The 21,205-nt window shown below is 40.4% G+C and overlaps 1 protein-coding gene across 3 annotated transcripts in view; it reads left to right on the top strand.

The window, feature by feature from the left end:
• Positions 1–1,599: 1,599 nt before the first annotated feature.
• Positions 1,600–21,205, top strand: part of ALKBH3 (alkB homolog 3, alpha-ketoglutarate dependent dioxygenase) — a 37,508-nt gene continuing 17,902 nt past the window's right edge. The window contains exons 1-10 of one of the 3 annotated variants that reach the window (XM_088145761.1): positions 1,600–1,743; positions 2,916–2,957; positions 3,557–3,662; positions 5,323–5,435; positions 5,950–5,984; positions 6,159–6,206; positions 9,448–9,551; positions 10,535–10,623; positions 13,122–13,331; positions 20,726–21,113. In XM_088145761.1, the coding sequence (XP_088001887.1) occupies positions 3,584–3,662; positions 5,323–5,435; positions 5,950–5,984; positions 6,159–6,206; positions 9,448–9,551; positions 10,535–10,623; positions 13,122–13,331; positions 20,726–20,818 (771 nt within the window). In that variant the 5' untranslated portion in view covers positions 1,600–1,743; positions 2,916–2,957; positions 3,557–3,583 and the 3' untranslated portion in view covers positions 20,819–21,113. Of the gene's footprint in view, positions 1,744–2,915; positions 2,958–3,536; positions 3,663–5,322; positions 5,436–5,949; positions 5,985–6,158; positions 6,207–9,447; positions 9,552–10,534; positions 10,624–13,121; positions 13,332–20,725; positions 21,114–21,205 lie in introns of those variants that run through there. The other 2 variants (XM_088145759.1, XM_088145760.1) reach the window with 2 other exon arrangements.

The raw sequence follows: 21,205 nt of genomic DNA, 5'->3' as shown, positions 1-21,205 counted from the left end.
TGGTTTCAACCTGGTAAGAGGTCACAAGCAACTTATAAAAAACAGGTCAGACTTGCACATGCAAAATAGGAACGCTTTTCAACACTTGCTCAGGATTTGTTCCCCGCTTTGGCTGCAAAAGCCCACTGTGGGTTTGCACAAGGAAAGTAGAAGTGTCATAACTCTAGCTCAGGCAAAATAGAGGTATCTTAACTCTAGCTCCTGGCTTTGCCTGCACTGGGAAGTTATAATAGTGCAGAGTTTTAGAACCCTGTGACATAGATAGATGATTTGCTTTACAGTAGCACCACAAACAACACATCTACTTAGGGTTTCTCTTCCTTTTCTTTCTTTCCTATCCTGACAAGTGCCAACTTCCATATTCCTGTGGGCTCTTTATGGGAAGCATGGTGGGGGGCGGGGGGGATTTTCCTCATTCCAGGGGTATGCTATTTCAGCCTTGCAGTAAGGGCCACAGTACTGCTAGGTGCTGTGCAATTCTGATAGCCCGCAGGCACAGTGTTGCTGTCTCCACCTCTTTAGGGAAACTGCATGGTGGCTGGTGAGGCTGGAACCTAGAAGAAGAGGGAGAGGGGGTTGCCCACATCCTCTTCAAACAATCCACAAGCACTGCTCTGATCCTATATCTGCTGGTCACCTGATTTCATTTCCAGGCTAATGGCTTGGCAAAGTGTAACTGATTGTATGAGCCCAGCTTAGGACAATTTAAGTCTAACTCATGAAGTGAGTCTGAAATGAAGGCAGCTTCACAGAGACATGGCAAAAGAAAGATGTTGCCAGGGTGTGTCTTCTACAAACACGCAACAGTAACTCCGCAACAAGGAGTTTGTGTCTTAGGTTAATGCCCCAGGTGCACACACATTTTCTCCCCTTAACACCAGGGCTGTTTGTTAGGTTTGGATTGCCAAAATCCAGATGGCCACTAGCCCACTGCAAAGAGAGGCTTTTCTCTTTGCTGCTTGCTTCTGAGTAAATGTGCATCAAAATGAACTGTAAGAAAGTGAACACAAGGGTAAAAAGATAGCAAAAATATTTAAATCAGATAACCAGAATAAATCCTTTAGATTTATCCAGTTTCCCTCTCTCAGTAATAAGCACCAGAGTCTTGTTTTTGAGTAAACAATTACAGGTTCAGGTTGTAAAACAGGAGTTCCACGCACAATTAATCTCTAGGAGAACCGTAAAAGCGGGTCAAAATAAAGTCCAAATCTTTATAATTTTAAATCCAAAAATGTGAAACTCCCTAATGCCACTGAGGAAGGCTTGGGAGTAAAACTCTGCAGCCTGTCGCCCAGCTCAAAAGCACCTCAACTCAGAATGCCAGTTGCTAAGGGAGGGCAGCCGGCGGAGACTCCCCCACTCAGATCCTGCTGTGGGCAATCCAGCCATCTGCTGGCCCCTGAAATAAAAGAGGTGGCGACCCAGAAGCATCTTCGAACAAGCATCCCAAGGCCGCTCCGCTGAATCCCGTCCCCAAGAACTTTCAAGGGAACGAGACGCAGCGCTCCCCTCCCGCTCCTACCACTCCGATCCGCAGACCGGGGCGGAGAAGACACGTAGCGGTGGGCGGGGTGAAGAATGTCATGTTGCCCAATGGATAACGCGCGAGGAACTCGCCCGTTCTGATTAATCTGTGCCGTAGAGAAAAAGGCGTGTCTTTCGGAAAGTGCGCGCGCAGGTGGGCCGGAGGGCTTTCCCCGTTGTTGGAGGTCGCCTAGGTGTAGTTGTTCGCGGCGTACTGGGGTGAGTAGATCTGTTGTCCGCCAGCGCTGCGGGAAAAAAAAAGTGGGGAGGACGGACTGGAGGAAAGAGACAGGTTTAATGGAGAAACCCTAAGAATTGGAGTTAAGCTTTGCGAAAGCCTGGAGAATTTTAGTGCTCGTGCTTTGGGTCTGGCGGTGGGATGGAAATGGAGAGGAGAGGAGAGGAGAGGAGAGGAGAAAGACATTCCTTAGATCTAGGCCTTTTCTGTTATTCCCTCTCGCCGCTCCCGTTTTTCCAAATAAGTGACCTCAGGATATGTTGAATCTCAGTTCCCATAACTCTTGGCTGGTGTGGTAGAAGGGGGTTGGTCCAGCGCATATGGAGCACGGTCCAGTTCAATCTGGAATGTTACTCTGCATGTTAGCTCCAATGTAGATCTGAGGCTGCTTCCCTAACAGGATGTCCTTGGGCCTACCTTGCTCAGGGTGGCTGTTGGCCTTCTCAGACAGACGTTCTAAGGGTTCTGTTCCACATCTTGAAGTCCCCTGGTTAGGGAAAACCGAAATGAAGCTTTCTGGTGTTAACCAGACTTGTTCCTATGTAACTGTGCAAGATCATTGAACTGGGTGCTGCTACATTTCAGAAGTTAGTTTCTTACCTGTCTTTCTATTGTTGTCAATAAGGCAATATTAGAGACTTTGTTTCCCAACAATGTGTAGTGAGCCTTTCTTCTGTGTTTTCTGCTCATACATTATACTTTATTACATTCTTCTCCAAAAGCAGCAGGTGCTAAGATCTAAGTTGTTTAGCAGTGTGCTGATATTGTTTATATTTTGATTTAGGAGTAGCCCTTAAACAATGTATCTGTCAGAACCTACATCAATCAAATGTTTAGTCAAAAGAGAGTTGTTTTATTAGAGATAGTAATTACTAGGTGTGCTTAGTTTGCTTGCTTTGATTCTGCCAATTGTAACAAAGGGGGGGGGGAATAAACGAAGACAAAACCGGTGTCATCTTGAAGGCCAGGAAGAAGCGTGTTATCAGGGTGAGGAATTTACAAGGCCACGACTTGGTAAGAAAGAAAGCAGGCGCCAAAGTAGAAGGGGGGCAGAAGGGGTAAAAGTAGAGGAAAAATTACACAGGCTTTAGTTTTAGCAATGCTTTGCTTAGAGCTGCATGTACCATCCAATAAAGGAGCTTTATCATTGTAGACTTGACAGTATCTGGGATATAAATCTACAAGCAAATATAAGGTAGGTGCTACACCCCAATATTTGTCATTTTCTACCAAACGGGCTTGTTCCAGCTTCTTATTTATCTATCACAATTTTGAAATTTCATAAAGCTTTCACCTTAGCCAGACTGGATGCACTGCCCTCAGCAGTGCTATTTGGATGTTTTAAGGGTACTCCAGTGCACCTTCGATTATGTCCGTGTGGAGATGGCTCAATATAAACACTTAGCCATATGTTATTATACTGTTCCCTATATAAGGACTCTAGACAGATATTTATATACCTGATAGTGAAGAGATTTCCTGGCAGGGAATGTGATTTCTATTTAATGTTACTCCTTTTGGACAGGGATCCGAAAATATCCTCCCAAGTTGCCCAGTTTTGTGCTACCATCTGCGCAGTATGCTCCACCATTATTTAGATTTAAAACTTCATAACATAGTATTTTACTTTGATATTTTTTAGTACTTTTATTTTAATTTTAGATTAAATATTAATTCTTTTGTTCGATATATATACATAAATGTAAGATGGTTACTGTTATATATTTTGATTGTATCTGGCCTTAGGGCTGTAATAAACATGTGTGTGATTTAGGAGTGTTAAACCCTTTACAGTACAACAAAGGCTGGTAAAGAAGAATAATGGAAGATAAAAGGCAGAGAGCCAGAGTCCAGGGTGGCTGGGCTAGCCAGGGAAATAGCAGAATGACCCCATGTACAGGTAAATGCTGTCTTTTATTCTAAAGTATATAAACAAACTACATGAAAAGTTGCTGCCTTGCAGGAACACTACTGCCAATTCACAGATATCTCCTCCTACCTATAACTACTGCAGAAGGGGTTCCTCTATGCCAGTGTTTTTCAACCTTGGCAGCTTGAAGATGTGTGGACTTCTGAATTCTGAATTCTGTGGAATTCTGAATGTGTGAACTTCCAGAATTCCCTGGCCACCCTTGGCAGCTTGAAGATGTATGGACTTCAACTCCCAGAATTCCCCAGCCAGCCATTCTGGGGAGTTGAAATACACACATCTTCAAGCTGCCAAGGTTGGAAAACAGTGCTCTTTGCTGTTCCTTGGGTCTCTGAAGTAGCTCACTACAAGTGACTTCTTCTGATCTAACTTCCTCTATCAGCTGCTACTCTTATATAGTTAATTTTCTCTCCAAGTCAGCTCTCTATTGACTGTTGACCCAGCCTTGGGGATCAGCTGTTTAGAACAGCCATTTCTTTGGCCCCTCAGACCACTAAAGGATTGCATGATCTTAGTTTTTTGAACATGTGTACTAATGGCACAAGGGATTTTGCTTTTTGATCCTTAGGATTTGTGTGAGAACAAGGCTCTTGGCTTCAGTACAATCCTTACAATGATTGGCGTTTAAACTAAACTTAGTATTATGTTCCACTGACATTGCATCTGACAACATTTAGTGGAAAATACTCATAGAGCAGAAATACCTCAAATTTAGAGGCAGGTTTTGGCTGAGGCTAGTAGTTCGTTTGAAACATGCTAGCTTCCCATTTCTGTAAATAAAATAATATTTAAAACAATTAAATCACTTCAGCTGAAGGGGGGCTGGGAGAATAAGGCCTTTAATTGCCTCCCTAAGATCTTTAGAATGATGGCTCTAGAAACAGCTTCTTAGCCTAAGCGGTCATTGATCTGGGTTCTTAGAAACTTTTGAACAGAAGAATTTTGATTGTTCTAAATGGGAGATTTAATCTAGGATTTTTCAAATGTTTGTTTATTAAGTATGACACATTAATGTTGTATTTTCCCCAGTGACCCAAATAATTGAACAGCTCAGTAAAGGCCACTTCAGCCTAATTGTATGCATGGTCACTCAGAAATAAATCCTATTTAACATTGAAGCTTACTGCTAGTTAAAATATAGGATTGCAATGTAAGCTTTTTAAATGCTATTTAGGGAAGGAAAAAAAAACACCAGAGCTTCATATGATAGATTTTATTGGAAGAACTATAAAAATTTAATTTCAACTCAAAAGTATAGATTTCTTCATGAATAGCATAAAGGAAGTGAAACCACATACTTATTTGAGCCCGTCTGAAAGTCTCCGTGCATATATTTTCTAGGAAGAATAGCATGAAAAAATAATAAACTTGATTTTAGATTGTATTAATTTTAATGTCAGTTTCTCAAAGTACTTAATACGTGAGGGCTCTGCATAAAAGAATAAGTGCTCCCAAATCTCTGAGCCCTTTGATGAAAATCACAGTTCCTGAAGTAGAGACACCCAGGGATAAAATGTTACCAGTGTGTGTGAATGCACTCTTGGTGGTGAAAATATAATTACTAAGTAACATTGAAAATAGGAAATTTCTTGTTATCTAGTTTGGTTGAAACTGTTCCTTTTTATATTAGCTTTTAGAGATCCCAGTGCTAGAAATCAAGCATTTGCCAATTCAGCACCATCCAGGTTCCAAAGAGAGGCAGATCCATCCAAAAGACAATTTGTTTTTAAAGCACCTGAAGAGGTAAAAATATTGTATTATATTGTCCTTGCTTTGTTGATATATATATAAGACTGTCTGAACACATAACAAGCACATTTTAATGTTCCTTATGTGCATTGTTTTAAAAAATAACTCCCAACTCAGATGCATTATCAGCATCATAGGACAGCATAACTAAACAATTATTATTGGAATGTTCAGCAATATTTGTCACTTTGGTTACAAAATATATGATTTTTATTTTTTACCCCACCCCCCCCTGTAAATTAGTACTCTTTATGTTTAATTGCCAAAACCTGATAATCTACCTATTTATCCTATTTAGATAATTTGCATCATGATCTATAGTGTTTCCCATCTCAAGGTAGTTATATAAAAATAATTAAAAATACAATTTTAAACATGATTTAGTAATACAAAGTAGCACTGGGAAACTTAAACATGCTCAGAATATTAACAGTTCTTTGTCCCTTTTTAATTGTAACAGCACGAATATACATACTTTATAAAAATGTGAGTTTTTTTTAATCCTTAGGTTGTATGCAAAGTCCCAGAACCCAGATTAATAGAGTAAGTATTTCCAATCATTTTAATATTTCTTGATCCATTAGGCTTTGTGGCTCTTAACATGTTTTTACTCCCACATCCCATAGATTTGGTAAATTTTATTTCCCTAACCCTGATTAATAGTTTGAACCTTTTATGTCTACCCAACCATGATGGATTTTTACCCCTCTGCTGCAGGAAACAGGGTCTATATGAGATCAGCACATTGCCCTCAGGAGTATCAAAGTAAGTATCTAATACTTTGTGTGTGTGTGTGTTCTTGCAGGATACTGCAGTAAGGGTATGTTCCAGTATCTGAATCAATCTGAATATTAAGGAACTATAGCAAAGATGTTTTTGTAAAGGACAAACAGACGTGGAAGACCATGGTATTCTTTAGAAAATTATTAACAATTACATTTTTCTTAACTTTCACCCAAGCTATGAACATTCTTTTATCTTTACTCACAGGCACTTGTTCTAATAACATCCATATTAGCTTTCTTTTCTGACATAAGGTATCTGTCTACTATAGAGCCTACTATAGAGTCTACTATATAGTTAACTGTTTTTTAAAGCTGTCTTTACTAAATCTTCCTCTAGCTGAAAAGTATCATTGGGTCAAGACCATTCCTATCAATTACCTTCTGTGATGGAATGGAATTATGAAGGCCACGTTCAGGGAGACAAACATTTTCTTAGCTCACCAGAACCTCATGGGAGGATAAGAGGATGAGACTGGCACCTCCCTGAGGAACAGCCACACTGTTGTGGCTGGAGGACTTTGGGAACTGGGGTTTTAGTCTGGGAAGATTCTTGCTAAAGGTTGTAGCTAATAAACATAGCTGGACTGAATTGGCATTGTCTCTTGGAGTTCCTTGGGCTGGGCCTGACATCAATCTTCCCATGAGGTCCTATGAACTTGGCCTTCATAATTCCATTCCATCACACCTTCCAACAATTTAATGTATTTATTTGTTAGATTTATATCCTGACTTTCTTTCAAGAGCAGAAGGCAACCTACATGGGGATTTCCCCTTATTGCACACCCACAACAGGAATCCTGTGAGGTAATGTAAGCTGAGAGAGAGAGAGTGGCTCAAAAACATCCTGTGACTTTCTATGGCAAAGGGTAGATTTGAAAGTGGGTCTCCCCAATCTTAGTCCAACATCTTATCTACCATACCAGCTCTTTGTAATGTGGGAAATAGCTGTAGCTCTCTTAGACTGACAATTAGCTTGAGTATTTCTTCTGCCTTGCTTACTAAATCTTGTATCTTACTTACTTAATCTTTTTCTGATGGATCCAAAGAATGCTATTAGAGGAAGAAATATCTCTGCTTGTGGGGGTTGGGGACTTACCTGTAGACTTTTTGTTTGGAGAACATAGAGCCTTATCCCTTCCCCAAACCACACCTTCTCCTTGATGTACAAGAAATTCTGTGCTAATGAAAGGACATTATTGAACTTAATTTTTCTTTTCTAATGAAGAAAAACTTACATTAAATGAGCGGAGAGCCCCTTTCACTTACAGAAGACTTGTGTTCAGAAAAAGTAATCTCTGTATTCAGTTTATTGCTTTTAGTCATGCTATCTATATGAGAACCAAAATGATTCAAAATGTATTACATGAGATTCCAGATCTGCATTTAAGAAATATATAAAGTTAACAATAAATGAATTGGTACTACCACTAGATCCAAACTACATAAAACTGTGAGCACGTTTGACTCATATAGCCTCACTGACCTCTAATCTGCTTCAGAGAATCTACCATTTGCATATGGCTCTCCTGAATGACCTGGAACACTGTAGCATTATGCCTTCAATCCTGCTTTGGCCACTATCATTGGCTCACTGTGATACTATGGGCAATGATATTGAAGGTTACTGAGAAGTCCGGGAGAATTAACAATACTTTCCCAATCATTTTTCCAGCATAAGTCATCCACTGAATTGACCAAACAACAGACCAGAAACAAAGTAGAACATATCCAAAATATATCTGTTTTTAAATCAAAGCCGTTATTAGTTCACAACATTTTCAGAATGATCAGAATAGTATTAGAACACTTTGGTAAGGTCAGAACAGCCCATTTAAAACTCAAAACATTTTGAATTGTTAAAACTTTGCATATCTCTACTCCTGACTACTTATGAGGTAGCCTGAGGAGCAACAGACTTTTCAGTGCATTGTCTCACTCAGTTTTCAGCTCTTGGTCTCATCTCAACCTGCCCCTTACTGCTTCTTCTATATCATTTCAAGATACTAGTCTCTGAGAAGAGAATGATTCCACGTTCATACCTATCTGAGGGAGAAATCTTCTGTAGTTAGCCTCTATGGCAAGCATTTAGGAATATAATCCTCCTGGGCTTGTTTCTTTCATGGATGGGGTCCACTGCTTCTTGAGTGTGCAGACGTCTTCCACAGTCATGGCCTGCTGTTGTCTGATCATATGGCAAAATTCTCTTCCAAGCTATTGTTTTGTGCACCTTGGCACTTCTAGTCCTCCTCTGCATTCTTCTTTGATGATACATGTCATAGGATAAGGGTTGTATTTAAAGGTGTGTCAGTGTATCGGATGTTGGCCTTATGTTACCGAGATAGATGGAATGAAAAGGATTAGAATTTCAGACTGACTGCATTGTAAATCCAATGTTGTAGTTATTTACATTCTTAAATAATGGGTAGGAAGCCTCAAACCTTCATGTTATTTGCAGCCCCCAAACCTCCATCCACATGGACAAGGGTGAAGAATAGTAGTAGGTGAGGGGTGATGGTTAAGAGCAGAATATGTGCTTTTAACCTCAGGGTAAAATAATTTTTAAAATTTCAGTTCAGTCAGCTTTGATGACATGAGACCATCCCCTTCGTCCTCCAGGTAAGGTACAAGAAAAGAACTAGGCAACCTGTGACCTGTTGGGTTCACATTTCAGAGATATTCCTTACCTAAACAGAGAAACAGAAGGGCAAAAAAGCAGTGGGAGCAGGAGTGACTTCTGACTTCCTGCTGGCTTCCCCATTGACTTGTGGGAATCTGTCAGGGAGCACTGGAAATGACGATCCCGTGACTGCAGCAGCCCTGAAGTGGCCACAACTTTGCCAAATTTCAATCCCGCAGGAGTAATGGGTCCTGGATTTTGGATGCATTCTTTAAGTTAGCCTATTTGAGGTACCTTGGTTCAAAAATTGTTGCCCTGTGAAGGTTACAAATAGACAGCAGAGTTTTAGTAGCATAAAAAGGCTAAAAAAGGTTGACCAACACTACTATAAAAATAAGCAAATGGGGGTAGAAGAACTTGATAACTTCTAAAGCAACTCACTATATTGTTGTACTGGGTGCAGAGAAGGGCGGCTACTCTTTCTTAGCAACCCACTTGTTTTCTTTGCTCGGTAGAAAGAAATGACACAGAACCTGCCTGAAATGTCTTATTTTGAAATGGATCAGAAAATATCAATGCATAGTGTGACTTTTCTTTATTCTAGGATTCATTTGATTCCTGGCTTCATTTCCTTGAGTGAAGCAGACTGGATGTTTGACCAGCTTTTCCATGAAATTCCATGGAGGCAAAGAACACACGTTAGACACGGTAGCTATGCTGTCAGTCTCCTGTTTCCACCAGGCCCAGCAGTAACTCCTGGCATACTCACTCTAGTAGAATCAATTGCAGCCAACACAGTACCTGGCCCTCTGCCACCATCTCTAGTCTCCACTTAACATATAGATTTTGGGCTAAATTGTATAAGGAGTATAAGGAGATAGCTAAAACAAACCATTACTTGTTCTTTCGTGCTCTAAAGGAGGTTCAGAAAGGGTCTGTGCATCTGCTGGTGATTTTTCTTTGCTGAGTGATTATTTTGTTGGTGATTATTTTTGCTGAGAGGCTGGAGATCCATTGTCATTTCAGCTCTGAACTGGTCTGCTTGTTCCTGATTTTATACTGAATTTCAGAAGGCAGTATGAAGTTGGGACCAAATCTTCTGTGGTAGAGCAGGTTCTGACAATGGCATATATTTGGTTCATTGTTTCTCAACTTGGACAACTTGAAGATGTGTGGATTTCAATTCCTAGAATTCTGGGAGTTGAAGTCCACACATTTTCAACTTGCCAAGGTTGAGAAACACTGCTTTGGTTGTTTACCCAACAAACTATTTATTTATTTATCTGTTGGATTTGGATATGAGTATTACAACATTCAGCTTTGTGGAATCTGATAGGTTTCCTTAGCAAAGCATTTAACTATTGTAATGCAAGAACAGCTATGTGGTCTGAACTTGGTTCACTTGGGGGCATTTGTGTTACTTCTCACATTTACTTCTATAGATTTGTATTTCAAGCAAGATGACATAGTTGATGCATAAATAGCCTAGAATAATTTTCTCTTGGCTGTATTACTTATGAATTGCCAATTAAAAGTCTCATTTGCTGAGCTTTTTTATCTAGAGAAGGAAAAAAAAATTGTTAAGAGTCATCAGTAAGCCATTTATTCCCCAAATGCTAAGAAACTTTATAACCATATAATATTGGTTTCCATAGAAGCCATAATTATTGCATCCAATTTTCTTTCTGTAGATCAATCTTATGATGAACCGAGACTCACAGCATGGTATGGAAAACTACCCTACACCTATTCCAGGCTTGAAATGCAGGCAAACCCTGATGTATGTATGAATCTTAAGCCTTTCTAAAGTGAAAAAAATAAAAAGGCCTAGTAACAATGGTGATCTGAATTTCAGGCATTTCCACACACAGCTACAAGCTTTCTCTTCTTGTCCTCTGCAGGAATATTCCACTGCTATGCCCTCTCATGTTGCCAGCCAGCACTTCCACCAATGAAAGTGTACAAAAAATAGTTAGCCATTGCCCTGCCCCCCTCCCCCACTTTCCTCACTGTGATTTCTTTTCAGGCAAGGGGAAAAAATTAAAACCCCACTGGATACAGGGGGTGGGAGTGAGGGAGAGCAGCAAAGCTACCTCTTAGTGCAACCGTGGAGAATTGTGAATGGGGTAAATCTCCTGAGGCAGGATAAAACAGAGTTTCCTTCAGTGGAAAATCCCTACACCGCAGCTCAACTGTCTTCACAGTGTTACCTTTGAAACAGAAAGTAAGCTGATAGATCATCAGTTCAGCTCCCCCAGACCTTTAAAAACTTCATGATCTCAGAAGGGGCTAGGGATGTATCATCTTTTCAAGATAGATTAGACTAGGAATCCAGGGTCATGTAGGTAGTACTACTATTATTGTAAAGCTATAGTAACAGAATCTTGCAAGTCTGAATGTGCCTCCCTCTCCTTTTATCTTTGTGACAACTAGGGAGGGTCTTGTCTGAGTTGTTTACTCAAGTTACATTTCTGCCCTGGACTTAGTCCTCTTTTATCTGACCGTTGTCTTGGCAGCAGCTCTTCTTCCTGTCCCTCAAACCGTTCTTTCTTCCTCTATGGGGGTATGTTAAAGTTTTAAAAAGTAAGGAGTGGATGTTTTGGCAGCAATAATATAATTATACTTTCTTACTGTGCCTGGCTGAGGAGGTTATGGAATGCAGTTATTGAGCTTTCAAGTCAAGGGCATTACAGAATAGGGACTTTCAACCTGTTTTGTTCCATCTGCTGTGCTGGTTTCATAGCTAAAGCTTCTTCTTGCTCAGTTAGATTGGAGAATTGAGCATGGAGAAGGAATATTTCATTAACATCTAGTTTGGGCAGTGGACTGCACTCACAGAGAATTTCATGTGATTTGCTTGAGTCTCATTTTCAATTTTCAGCCTTTCCTCTTCTTGTTCCTCTGCTTAATTAGGTATCACTTCTCAACCCTTGACTCAGAGGCATAGCCTATGAGTTTTTTGTAAGACCTAATATGTACTTTAAAACGTGTTGATCTTATACCTTTTTCTAAAATAAGCTGTCTTACTCTTACTCCAAGGATATAGAAAAATGCCCGTTGCCTTGTACAAATCTCTGTTCAGTGATGGAAAATTCTGCTGTGAAAGAAAAAAAACAAAATCTTGCATTTATCAAACACTGGAGGGCAGTATTGGAAAAGAGCAGAGTAAAAGTCACTGTTACTCTTCATGCCTCATAATCAAATGATACAATATTTTTTCATTACTTCAATTAGAATTGAAGGAAGAAATTAACACTGGTTTACCTATCAATAGCAGTGATAATTGCAACTTTAATTCAGATTTATGCCATGGTTTGCTAAGGGAAAAAAACCCAACAGCCCTGGGTGTTAAACCATTGAGGCAATTCTAGAAATTTTATTAACAATGTTGAATTTATCATAACTATAATTCCCATGGACAGTGAATTAGGCAGCATGCCAGTTAAGCAGGTTTGTAACTGATTTAATTTTTGTGATTCAGATATGCACCTGCAACCAGGTGAATATTTAACAAATTATAGGGAGTCCTCACTTAGTGACTGCCTTGTAAGCCATGACATCTTGCACCATCAAAACACCTGGATTCATCAGATATGTCCCCCTTTTTCACCTCAGTCCCCAAATGTACATTGGGAAAGGGACGTTATTGAGAGCTTCCTAAACGTTAGAAGTGAGGGTAGGGTTCTTATATCTGGTGGGAGGCCATTCCACAGGAGGGAACTCCCACAGAGAATGCTTCCCTCAGAGTCCCCTCTCATCCACCTTGCAAGTGGTGGAAATTTCTCTCTACAGGGACATCTTGGGAAGGCAAATTCTAAATGGACCCAACGATGGTCTGGCCCCAGTCCATGTAGGATTTTAAATGTGATCATCAGCGCCTTGAATGGCACCGAGAAACACTCCTGCCAGTTGCATGCATATGTCCATATAGTTTTCTTGGCAGTAGTACAAACATGGTTTGCTGTTCTTCTGGGATTTTTTTTTTACTTCCTAGTCTGTCTCATAGAAATATTGATAAACTGCCCACTTTCTTAAGGGTTTGCAACCACTTAACTGCTTCATGTTCCTACATACATAAGATGAGAAAGTCTTATTTCATTGTGCTTAAAATAGTGAACACAAGTTTAGGTTCCAGGTACAATAATTTTCCTTATTTTTCAAGCTAGTGTTAACAGAGTTGGAAGCAGACTTTGTGGTAATAAGCTATTTGATCTACTGGGCATTGATGTTTGTGACAACTTGTGATGTTTACCTTTTTTTTTTTTGCTCTGTTTTCAGTGGCACCCACTACTGGCCATGTTGAAGGATCTCATAGAAGATTTCACTAAGAACACCTTCAACTCCCTACTCTGTAACCTCTACCGAAATGAAAAGGACAGTGTTGATTGGCATAGTGATGATGAACCTACACTGGGAAAAAACCCCATAATTGCGTCGCTTAGCTTTGGTGCCACCCGGATGTTTGAGATGAGGAAGAAGCCTCTGCCTGTGAGTTTATAAAGCTGGAATGTAATCCAGTAGAAACAACATATTTTAAATACTTTAAATGCATAATATAATACAGCTCTTTCTGTCCACATACCTAAAACCACAGGTGGGCAGCACATAAACCCAGTCCGCAAGCCGTTATTAACCAGTTCATAGTCCTAATAGCATTGATGAACTGTGTTGGGATAGGGTGGGATGCATTGGCAATAGCTCAGTGATAGGGTGCATAGTCTGAACATGGGTTTTTTTGCTGCCATTTCTGGATGAGGCTGGAAAATATCCTGCCTTAATTGTAGTGATTTCCCATTATGAGGAGGATGGGGATATTGTATAGTAGATGACGGAGGAGTAGCTGATTGGAGAGGTACATAAAGCAGCAAGTAGCTTGTATTAATGTTTAGCTGTTACGCTGAAATTCATTGAGGCTTAATATCAGTCATTTATTTTTGTAGTGGTTAAGGCACCAGGCTAGAAACCAGGAGAATGAGTGCTAGTTCTGCCTTAGGTATGGTAGCCAGCTGGGTGACTTTGGGCCATTTTAACCCTAGGAAGGAAGCAGTGGCAAACTGCTTCTGAAAAATCTTGCCAAGAAAACTGCTGGTTGGTGAGGTTTATAATCAAAGTTTGGTTTGAAATAGTAAGATATGCTGCCTGTAGCTTGAGACTGGAATACCAAAGTTGAAAATAATAAGGAGGAAAACATGATTGGGCTCTAAGGGCTAAAAAACAGAAATGAAACAAGAGAATGACTTATCTGCTAATCCAGTGATTTTTTAATTGCTAATGCATTCTTCAAGCAATAGAAACTGACACCTACATACATGGACATCACTAGATGGAGCACACAGAAATCAAGTTGACTATACTACTGGTGCAAGGAGGTAAAAGAGCTCAATTATAATAGCAAAGCACTTTCTACAATACAGGTAGTCCTTGCTTAACATCCACTCATTCAGCAACTGAAGTTACAATGGTGCTGAATGAGGGGAACTTAACGGTGGGTCCTTGTAGTTGCAGTTGTTGCAGCGTCCCCACATTCATGTGATCGCAATTCAGGCGCTTGGCAACTGGCTTGCAGTTACAACATTGCAGTGTCCTGCAGTCACATGATCACCATTTGCGACCTTCACTACTGGCTTCTGACAAGCAAAGTCAATGGGAAAGCCAGCAGGTGGTTGAAATAGCGATCACATGATTGAGGGATGCTGCAACCATGCAGGATTTGCCTAACAATGGTAACTGGGACTGCTGGAACTGCTGTTGTAAGTCAGCACAGTCATGTGACACTGTGCCTTACAACCACATTGCTTAGTGATGGAGTTCCTGGGCCCAATTACTGTTAGTAAGCAAGGACTACCTGTATGCCTTGAGCATATGTCTACCTTTCAAGGAGAACATTGGATATAGGAACAGGAGGAACTGTGGAATGAAATCAAAGAAGCTGTTAAGGATGAAGTTAAAGAGACTGGCAAAAGCCAAAAAGAAAGAAACCAAATTGGGTGTCAGAACAGATAGTGGAAATTGCCAAAAAGAGAAGTCAGATTTAAGAAAGACAAAAATCTCGGGAAGAAACTGAATAAAGAATTTCAGAGACTTTATAGAAGAGACAAGAAACACTATTACAATAATATCTGTAAAGACACCAAAGATAGAAACAGACACGGGAAAAAAAGGAAAATTTTTGAAAAGAAGGAGGTTCCAACCTCAAATTGGCATGCTGAGGGATGCCTATGGACAAATACTAACTGATTCAAAGACGACCAAACAGAGAAGGAAGGAGTATATTGAAATTCTGTACAGTAGAGACATCAATGTCCAAGATACCTTAGAAGATATTCCCTACTTAACAAGAACTTCTAGTATTAGAAGATGGAGTTAGATCAGCACTCCATCATTACTAGGTTGGAAGGCTACAGGAAATGATGGAATAACCACAGAAATTATGGCAATCAACAGAAGAAGAATCAGTGAAAGTTCTAACCAAGCTATGCCAACAAATCTGGAGAATGACATGGTGGCTAAGAGATTGGAAGAATTCAATCTACATTCCAGTTTCAAAGAAAGGAGACTTAACAGCGTATAAACTATTATACAATATCCTTAATTTCACATGCTAGCAATATAATGCTTAGGATCATTCAAAATTACAGCCCTGCATCGAAAGGGAAGTGCCAGATGTCCAAGCTGGCTTTAGAAAAGGCCAAGGAATAAGAGACATCATTGCTAATGCATGCTGGATAACTGAGAAATCCAAATACCAAAAAGAAGACACTATATTCTTCATTGATTATAGAAAAGCCTTTGATTGTGTTGACCATGTCAAGTTTAGGAGTATGCTTAGGGAAATGGGAATCCCAAAATATCTCATTGTCTTCATATGAAATCTCTACACTGGACAGGAAGCCATGGTCTGGATAGAACATTGTGAAACAGATTGGCTTCAGGTTGGCAAAGGAGTGAGACAACACTGCATACTCTCTCCTGATTTATTTAGCTCATATGCCAGGGGTTCCTAAACTTTTTACCATCACACCTCCCTTGATCTACCTCCCCTAAAAATCCAAAGGCCAAAATCCTCTGCCTTTTTGGATTGACTGTCAGCAATAAAGAGTCTTGATGCTTGAACTTTGGTGTTGGAGAAGACTCCTGAGAATACTATGGACAGCCAAGAAAACAAACAATATATTGCAGAATAAATCAATCCAGAGTTCTCAGTTGAGGCACAAATGACCAGTTTCAGATTGAACACATTATGCATACAGTCAGCTCCCTTGAGAAATCCATAACACAATGAAAAATAGAGAAAAAGAGGATGACCAGCGGCAAGGTGGATGGACTTGATTACAACAATATCTTTTGAGAGATCTGAAAGGCCAGGTTGGGGACAGATCAGTCTGGAGAAGGTCTATCAATATAGTCCCTGAGATTTGATTTGATGGCACATAACCAATCAATCAATGCCAGACCAAGCTTTTGGATCAGAATGCTAGTTGAGCTTTGTGGACTTGCCTCTCTGATAGCACCCCTTTGCTGGAAAAAAACTATGAGAGTTGCTTTCAAAAAATATGGTGATATTCGTATCTGCAGTGCTGTGATGAGAACATAGCCTAGTGTGAGTGCATGTCTGGTTCCATTAGTAAATAATGTAATTTAGAATGCTGAAAAAGTCTCCAATATAACTTTTAAGTTCATTTAGGCCTAACTAGTTTCAAACTTTTCTAAACTTGGTTTCTGTTTTCAAATGCAGTCTGAAAGTCTAATGGAAAATTTGTTCAGCTGCTCATGAATAGTTGACGGAGGCAGTTGTTCAGTTGCCAAGATCCCTGGGACTTCAAAATATTGGTTGTGTATCATTACTGTAGAACTTGTCTTTCCCCTGCCTTCATGAGGCTGAATTTAAGTAGTAATGTTTTCTAATAGTCAAGCTTGACTGCAGGTGACCTTACAAACACATCCATGTAGGGTTTTTTTTAAAAAACAATGGATGAGGTTCACATTGCTTTCCTCCAGGATTCCCCCCACCCCCAAATCTACCATCCTTGCATTCTCCTAAGGACTAACTAGAGTCAACACTGCTTTGAAATTTTAGTTTGTTTCAGAGCAGCCAACAAATAATCTACACATGAGTTCTTCAATATCCTAAGTGTTTATTAAGCAGAAGTACAGACTTAGGGCATGCTTCATCACCATTGAAAGCTCTCTGCAGACAAAAATAGGACATTTTTTTCTTATATGTAATTGAAGTTACATGGTTCAGATCATCCTTCATTGTCCTGATGCTGTCTAGATGTGATGGTCTACAGGTAGTCCTTGTTTAGCAACCACAATTGGGACTGGCAACATGGTTGCTAAGCAAAGCGGTCGCTAAATGAAAAATCACATGACTGCGACTGTGCTTACAATTTTACACAGAACAACACATTCTGACTGACTGTAATGGCGAACATATGACTGAGAGAGACACTGCAAAGGTCGTAAATGCAGGCATTGTTCACACAGTTGCTCTTTCAGCACCATCCCAGCTGTGAACAGTCACTGTATGAGGCAGTTGCTAAGTGAGGACTACCCATATAACTCCTAGAATTCCCACCCAGTGTGACCCTGAGAGTGTAACTCAGTCAACGTCTTATGAAGGGTAGATGACCCAGGATGAAAATTCTCATATCAAGCTTGGGAAGACTGGTCCACATATTCAAATTGGCTTTCATAATTTTACATGTATGCATCTTGAAGTTAACAGAGTTCTGATAGAAGCTTTAGTTTTAAATGAATCCCAATTCTAATTCTATGACACTTCATTCAAAAAATAATTTTGCTTATGATTAGCAGATATGTTTTTACAACTTGCTTTGAACACATCAGAGGAACCTGTAAGATCATCTAGTAGCTTAGGATGGGATGCCACATCCCAGCAAGTTCTAGGTCTTCCTTTCAGCAAAGGGTAATGTGTGTTTTATAAACATACTGTATACATTGTGTGTCTATAAAACATCTGACTTCTGCAAAATATTTCCTATGCATATTTGTTGTTGTTTAGTCGTTAAGTTGTGTCCGACTCTTCGTGACCCCATGAACCATATTGCGCCAGGCCTTCCTGTCCTTCACTGCCTCCCTGAGTTTGCTCAGTTTCATGCTCATTGCTTCAGTGATGCTATCTAACCATCTCATCCTCTGCCATCCTCTTCTCCTTTTGCCTTCAATCTTTCCCAGCATCAGGGTCTTCTCCAAAGAGATCTCTCTTCGCATTAGGTGACCAAAGTATCTGAGCTTGAGCTTCATTATCGATCCTTCCAATGAGCAATCAGGGTTGATTTCCTTTAAGACTGACTGGTTTGACCTCCTAGCAGTCCAGGGGACTCTCAAGAGTCTTCTCCAGCACCACAGTTCAAAGGCATCAATTCTTCGGCGCTCAGCCTTCTTTATGGTCCAGCTCTCACAGCCATACATTACTACTGGAAAAACCATAGCTTTGACTATGCGGATCTTTGTCGGCAAGGTGACGTCTCTGCTTTTTAATATACTATCTAGGCTTGCCATAGCTTTCCTCCCAAGGAGCAAGCGTCTTTTAATTTCATGGCTGCAGTCTCCATCTGCGGTGATCTTGGAGCCCAAATAAATGAAGTCTGTTACTGCTTCCATTTCTACCCCTTCTATTTGCCAGGAATTGATGGGTCCAGATGCCATGATCTTAGTTTTTTTAATGTTGAGTTTCAAGCCAGCTTATGCACTCTCCTCTTTCACCCTCATCAAGAGGCTCTTTAGTTCTTCTTCACTTTCTGCCATGAGGGTGGTATCGTCCGCATATCTGAGGTTGTTGATGATTCTCCCTGCAATCTTAATTCCGGCTTGTGATTCTTCCAGCCTGGCATTTCTCATGATGTACTCTGCATATAGGTTAAATAAGCAGGGTGACAGTATACAGCCTTGTCGTACACCTTTCCCTATTTTGAACCAATCGGTTGTTCCATGACCGGTTCTAACTGTTGCTTCTTGGCCCGCATACAGATTTCTCAGGAGACAGGTAAGGTGGTCTGGTACTCCCATCTCTTTAAGAATTTGCCACAGTTTGTTGTGATCCACACAATCAAAGGCTTTTGCATAGTCAATGAAGCAGAAGTAGATATTTTTCTGGAACTCTGGTGCTTTCTCCATGATCCAGCGAATGTTGGCGATTTGATCTCTAGTTCCTCTGCCTCTTCGAAACCCAGCTTGTACATCTGGTAGTTCTCAGTTCATGTATTGCTGAAGCCTAGCTTGTAGGATTTTGAGCATAACCTTGCTAGCATGTGAAATGAGTGCAATTGTGCGATAGTTTGAGCATTCTTTGGCATTGCCCTTCTTTGGAATTGGAACATAAACTGACCTTTTCCAATCCCGTGGCCACTGTTGCGTTTTCCAAACTTGCTGGCATATTGAGTGCAGCACTTTAACACCATCATCTTTTAGTATTTTAAATAACTCAGCTGGAATACTGTCATCTCCACTAGCTTTGTTGTTAGCAAAGCTTCCTAAGGCCCACTTGACTTCACTCTCTAGGATGTCTGGCTCAAGGTCAGTGATCACACCAGCGTGGACATCAGGAACATTAAGATCTTTCTTGTATAGTTCTTCTGTGTATTCTTGCCACCTCTTCTTAATCTCTTCTGCTTCTGTTAGGTCCCTGCCTTTTTTGTCCTTTATCATGCCCATCTTTACACTAAACGTTCCTTTCATATCTCCAATTTTCTTGTAGAGATCTCTAGTCTTCCCCATTCTATTGTTTTCCTCAATTTCTTTGCATTGTTCATTTAAGAAGGCCTTCTTATCTCTCCTTGCTATTCTCTGGAAATCTGCATTCAGTTGCTTATATCTTTCCCTTTCACCCTTGCTTTTCGCATTCCTTCTTTCCACAGCTATTTGTAAAGCCTCATCAGACAGCCATTTTGCTTTCTTACATTTCTTTTTCTTTGGGATGGTTTTAGTTGCTGCCTCCTGTACAATGTTACAGACCTCCGTCCATAGTTCTTCAGGCACTCTGTCTACCAAATCTAATCCTCTAAATCTATTCATTACCTTCACTCTGTACTCACAAGGAATATGATCTAAGTCATAACTGAGTGGTCTAGTGGTTTTCCCTATATTCTTCAATTTAAGCCTAAATTTTGCAGTAAGAAGCTCATGATCTGAGCCACAGTCAGCTCCTGGTCTTGTTTTTGCTGTCTGTATAGAGCTTCTCCATCTTTGGCTGCAAAGTGTATAATCAATCTGGTTTCGGTATTGACCATCTGGTGATGTCCATGTGTAGAGTCGCCTCTTGTGTTGTTGGAAAAGAGTGTTTGCTATGACTAGCTTGTTCTCTTGACAGAACTCTATTAGCCTTTGCCCTGCTTCATTTTGTACCCCAAGGCCAAACTTGCCTGTTATTCCGATTACTCCTTGACTTCCTACTTTAGCATTCCAATCCCCTATGATGAAAAGGACATCTTTTGGTGCTAGTTCTAGAAGGTGTTGTAGGTCTTCATAGAAGCGGTCAACTTCAGCTTCTTCAGCATCAGTGGTTGGGGCATAGACTTGGATGACTGTGATATTGAATGGCTTGCCTTGGATACGCACTGAGATCATTCTGTCGTTTTTGAGGTTGTACCCCATTACTGCCTTTCCGACTCTCTTATTGACTATGAGTGCAACTCCATTTCTTCTAAGGGTTTCTTGCCCACAGTAGTAGATATAATGGTCACCCGAATTAAATTCACCCATTCCCGTCCATTTCATTTCGCTGATTCCCAAGATGTCGATGTTCAATCTTGTCATCTCATGTTTGACCACATCCAGCTTGCCTTGGTTCATAGATCTTACATTCCAGGTACCTATACAATATTGTTCTTTACAGCATCGGACCTTCTTTTCGCTTCCAGATACATCCACAGCTGAACGTCCTTTCGGCTTTGGCCCAGCCGCTTCACTCTTTCTGGAGCTACTTGCAATTGCCCTCCGCTCTTCCCCAGTAGCATATTGGACACCTTCCGACCTGAGGGGCTCATCTTCCGGCGTCATATCTTTTAGCCTTTTAACATTGTCCATGGGGTTTTCTTGGCAAGGATACTGGAGTGGGTTGCCATTTCCTTCTCCAGTGGACCACATTTTGTCAGAACTCTGTCATGACCTGTCCGTCTTGGGTGGCCCTGCACGGTATAGCTCATGGCTTCACTGAGTTCCGCAAGCCCCTTCACCACGACAAGGCAGTGATCCATGAAGGGGTCCTATGCATATAGACTTCAAAATACAGCAGACCAGTTTGACGTATAGGAAGAGAACTTAAAATTTTTCCAGAATTTTTAATTTTAAATATACATTATTCTGAATAAAGAAGCATGTATGCTATGAAATATGTTAAA

This window comes from Python bivittatus, unplaced genomic scaffold (assembly GCF_059951505.1).
Source record: "Python bivittatus isolate LINGU-HERP-01145 unplaced genomic scaffold, Pbiv_v1 ctg000480_np1212, whole genome shotgun sequence".
NCBI lineage: Eukaryota > Metazoa > Chordata > Lepidosauria > Squamata > Pythonidae > Python > Python bivittatus.
Note: the sequence above shows the minus strand (reverse complement) of the source record. Positions and strands in the feature narration are given on the sequence as shown.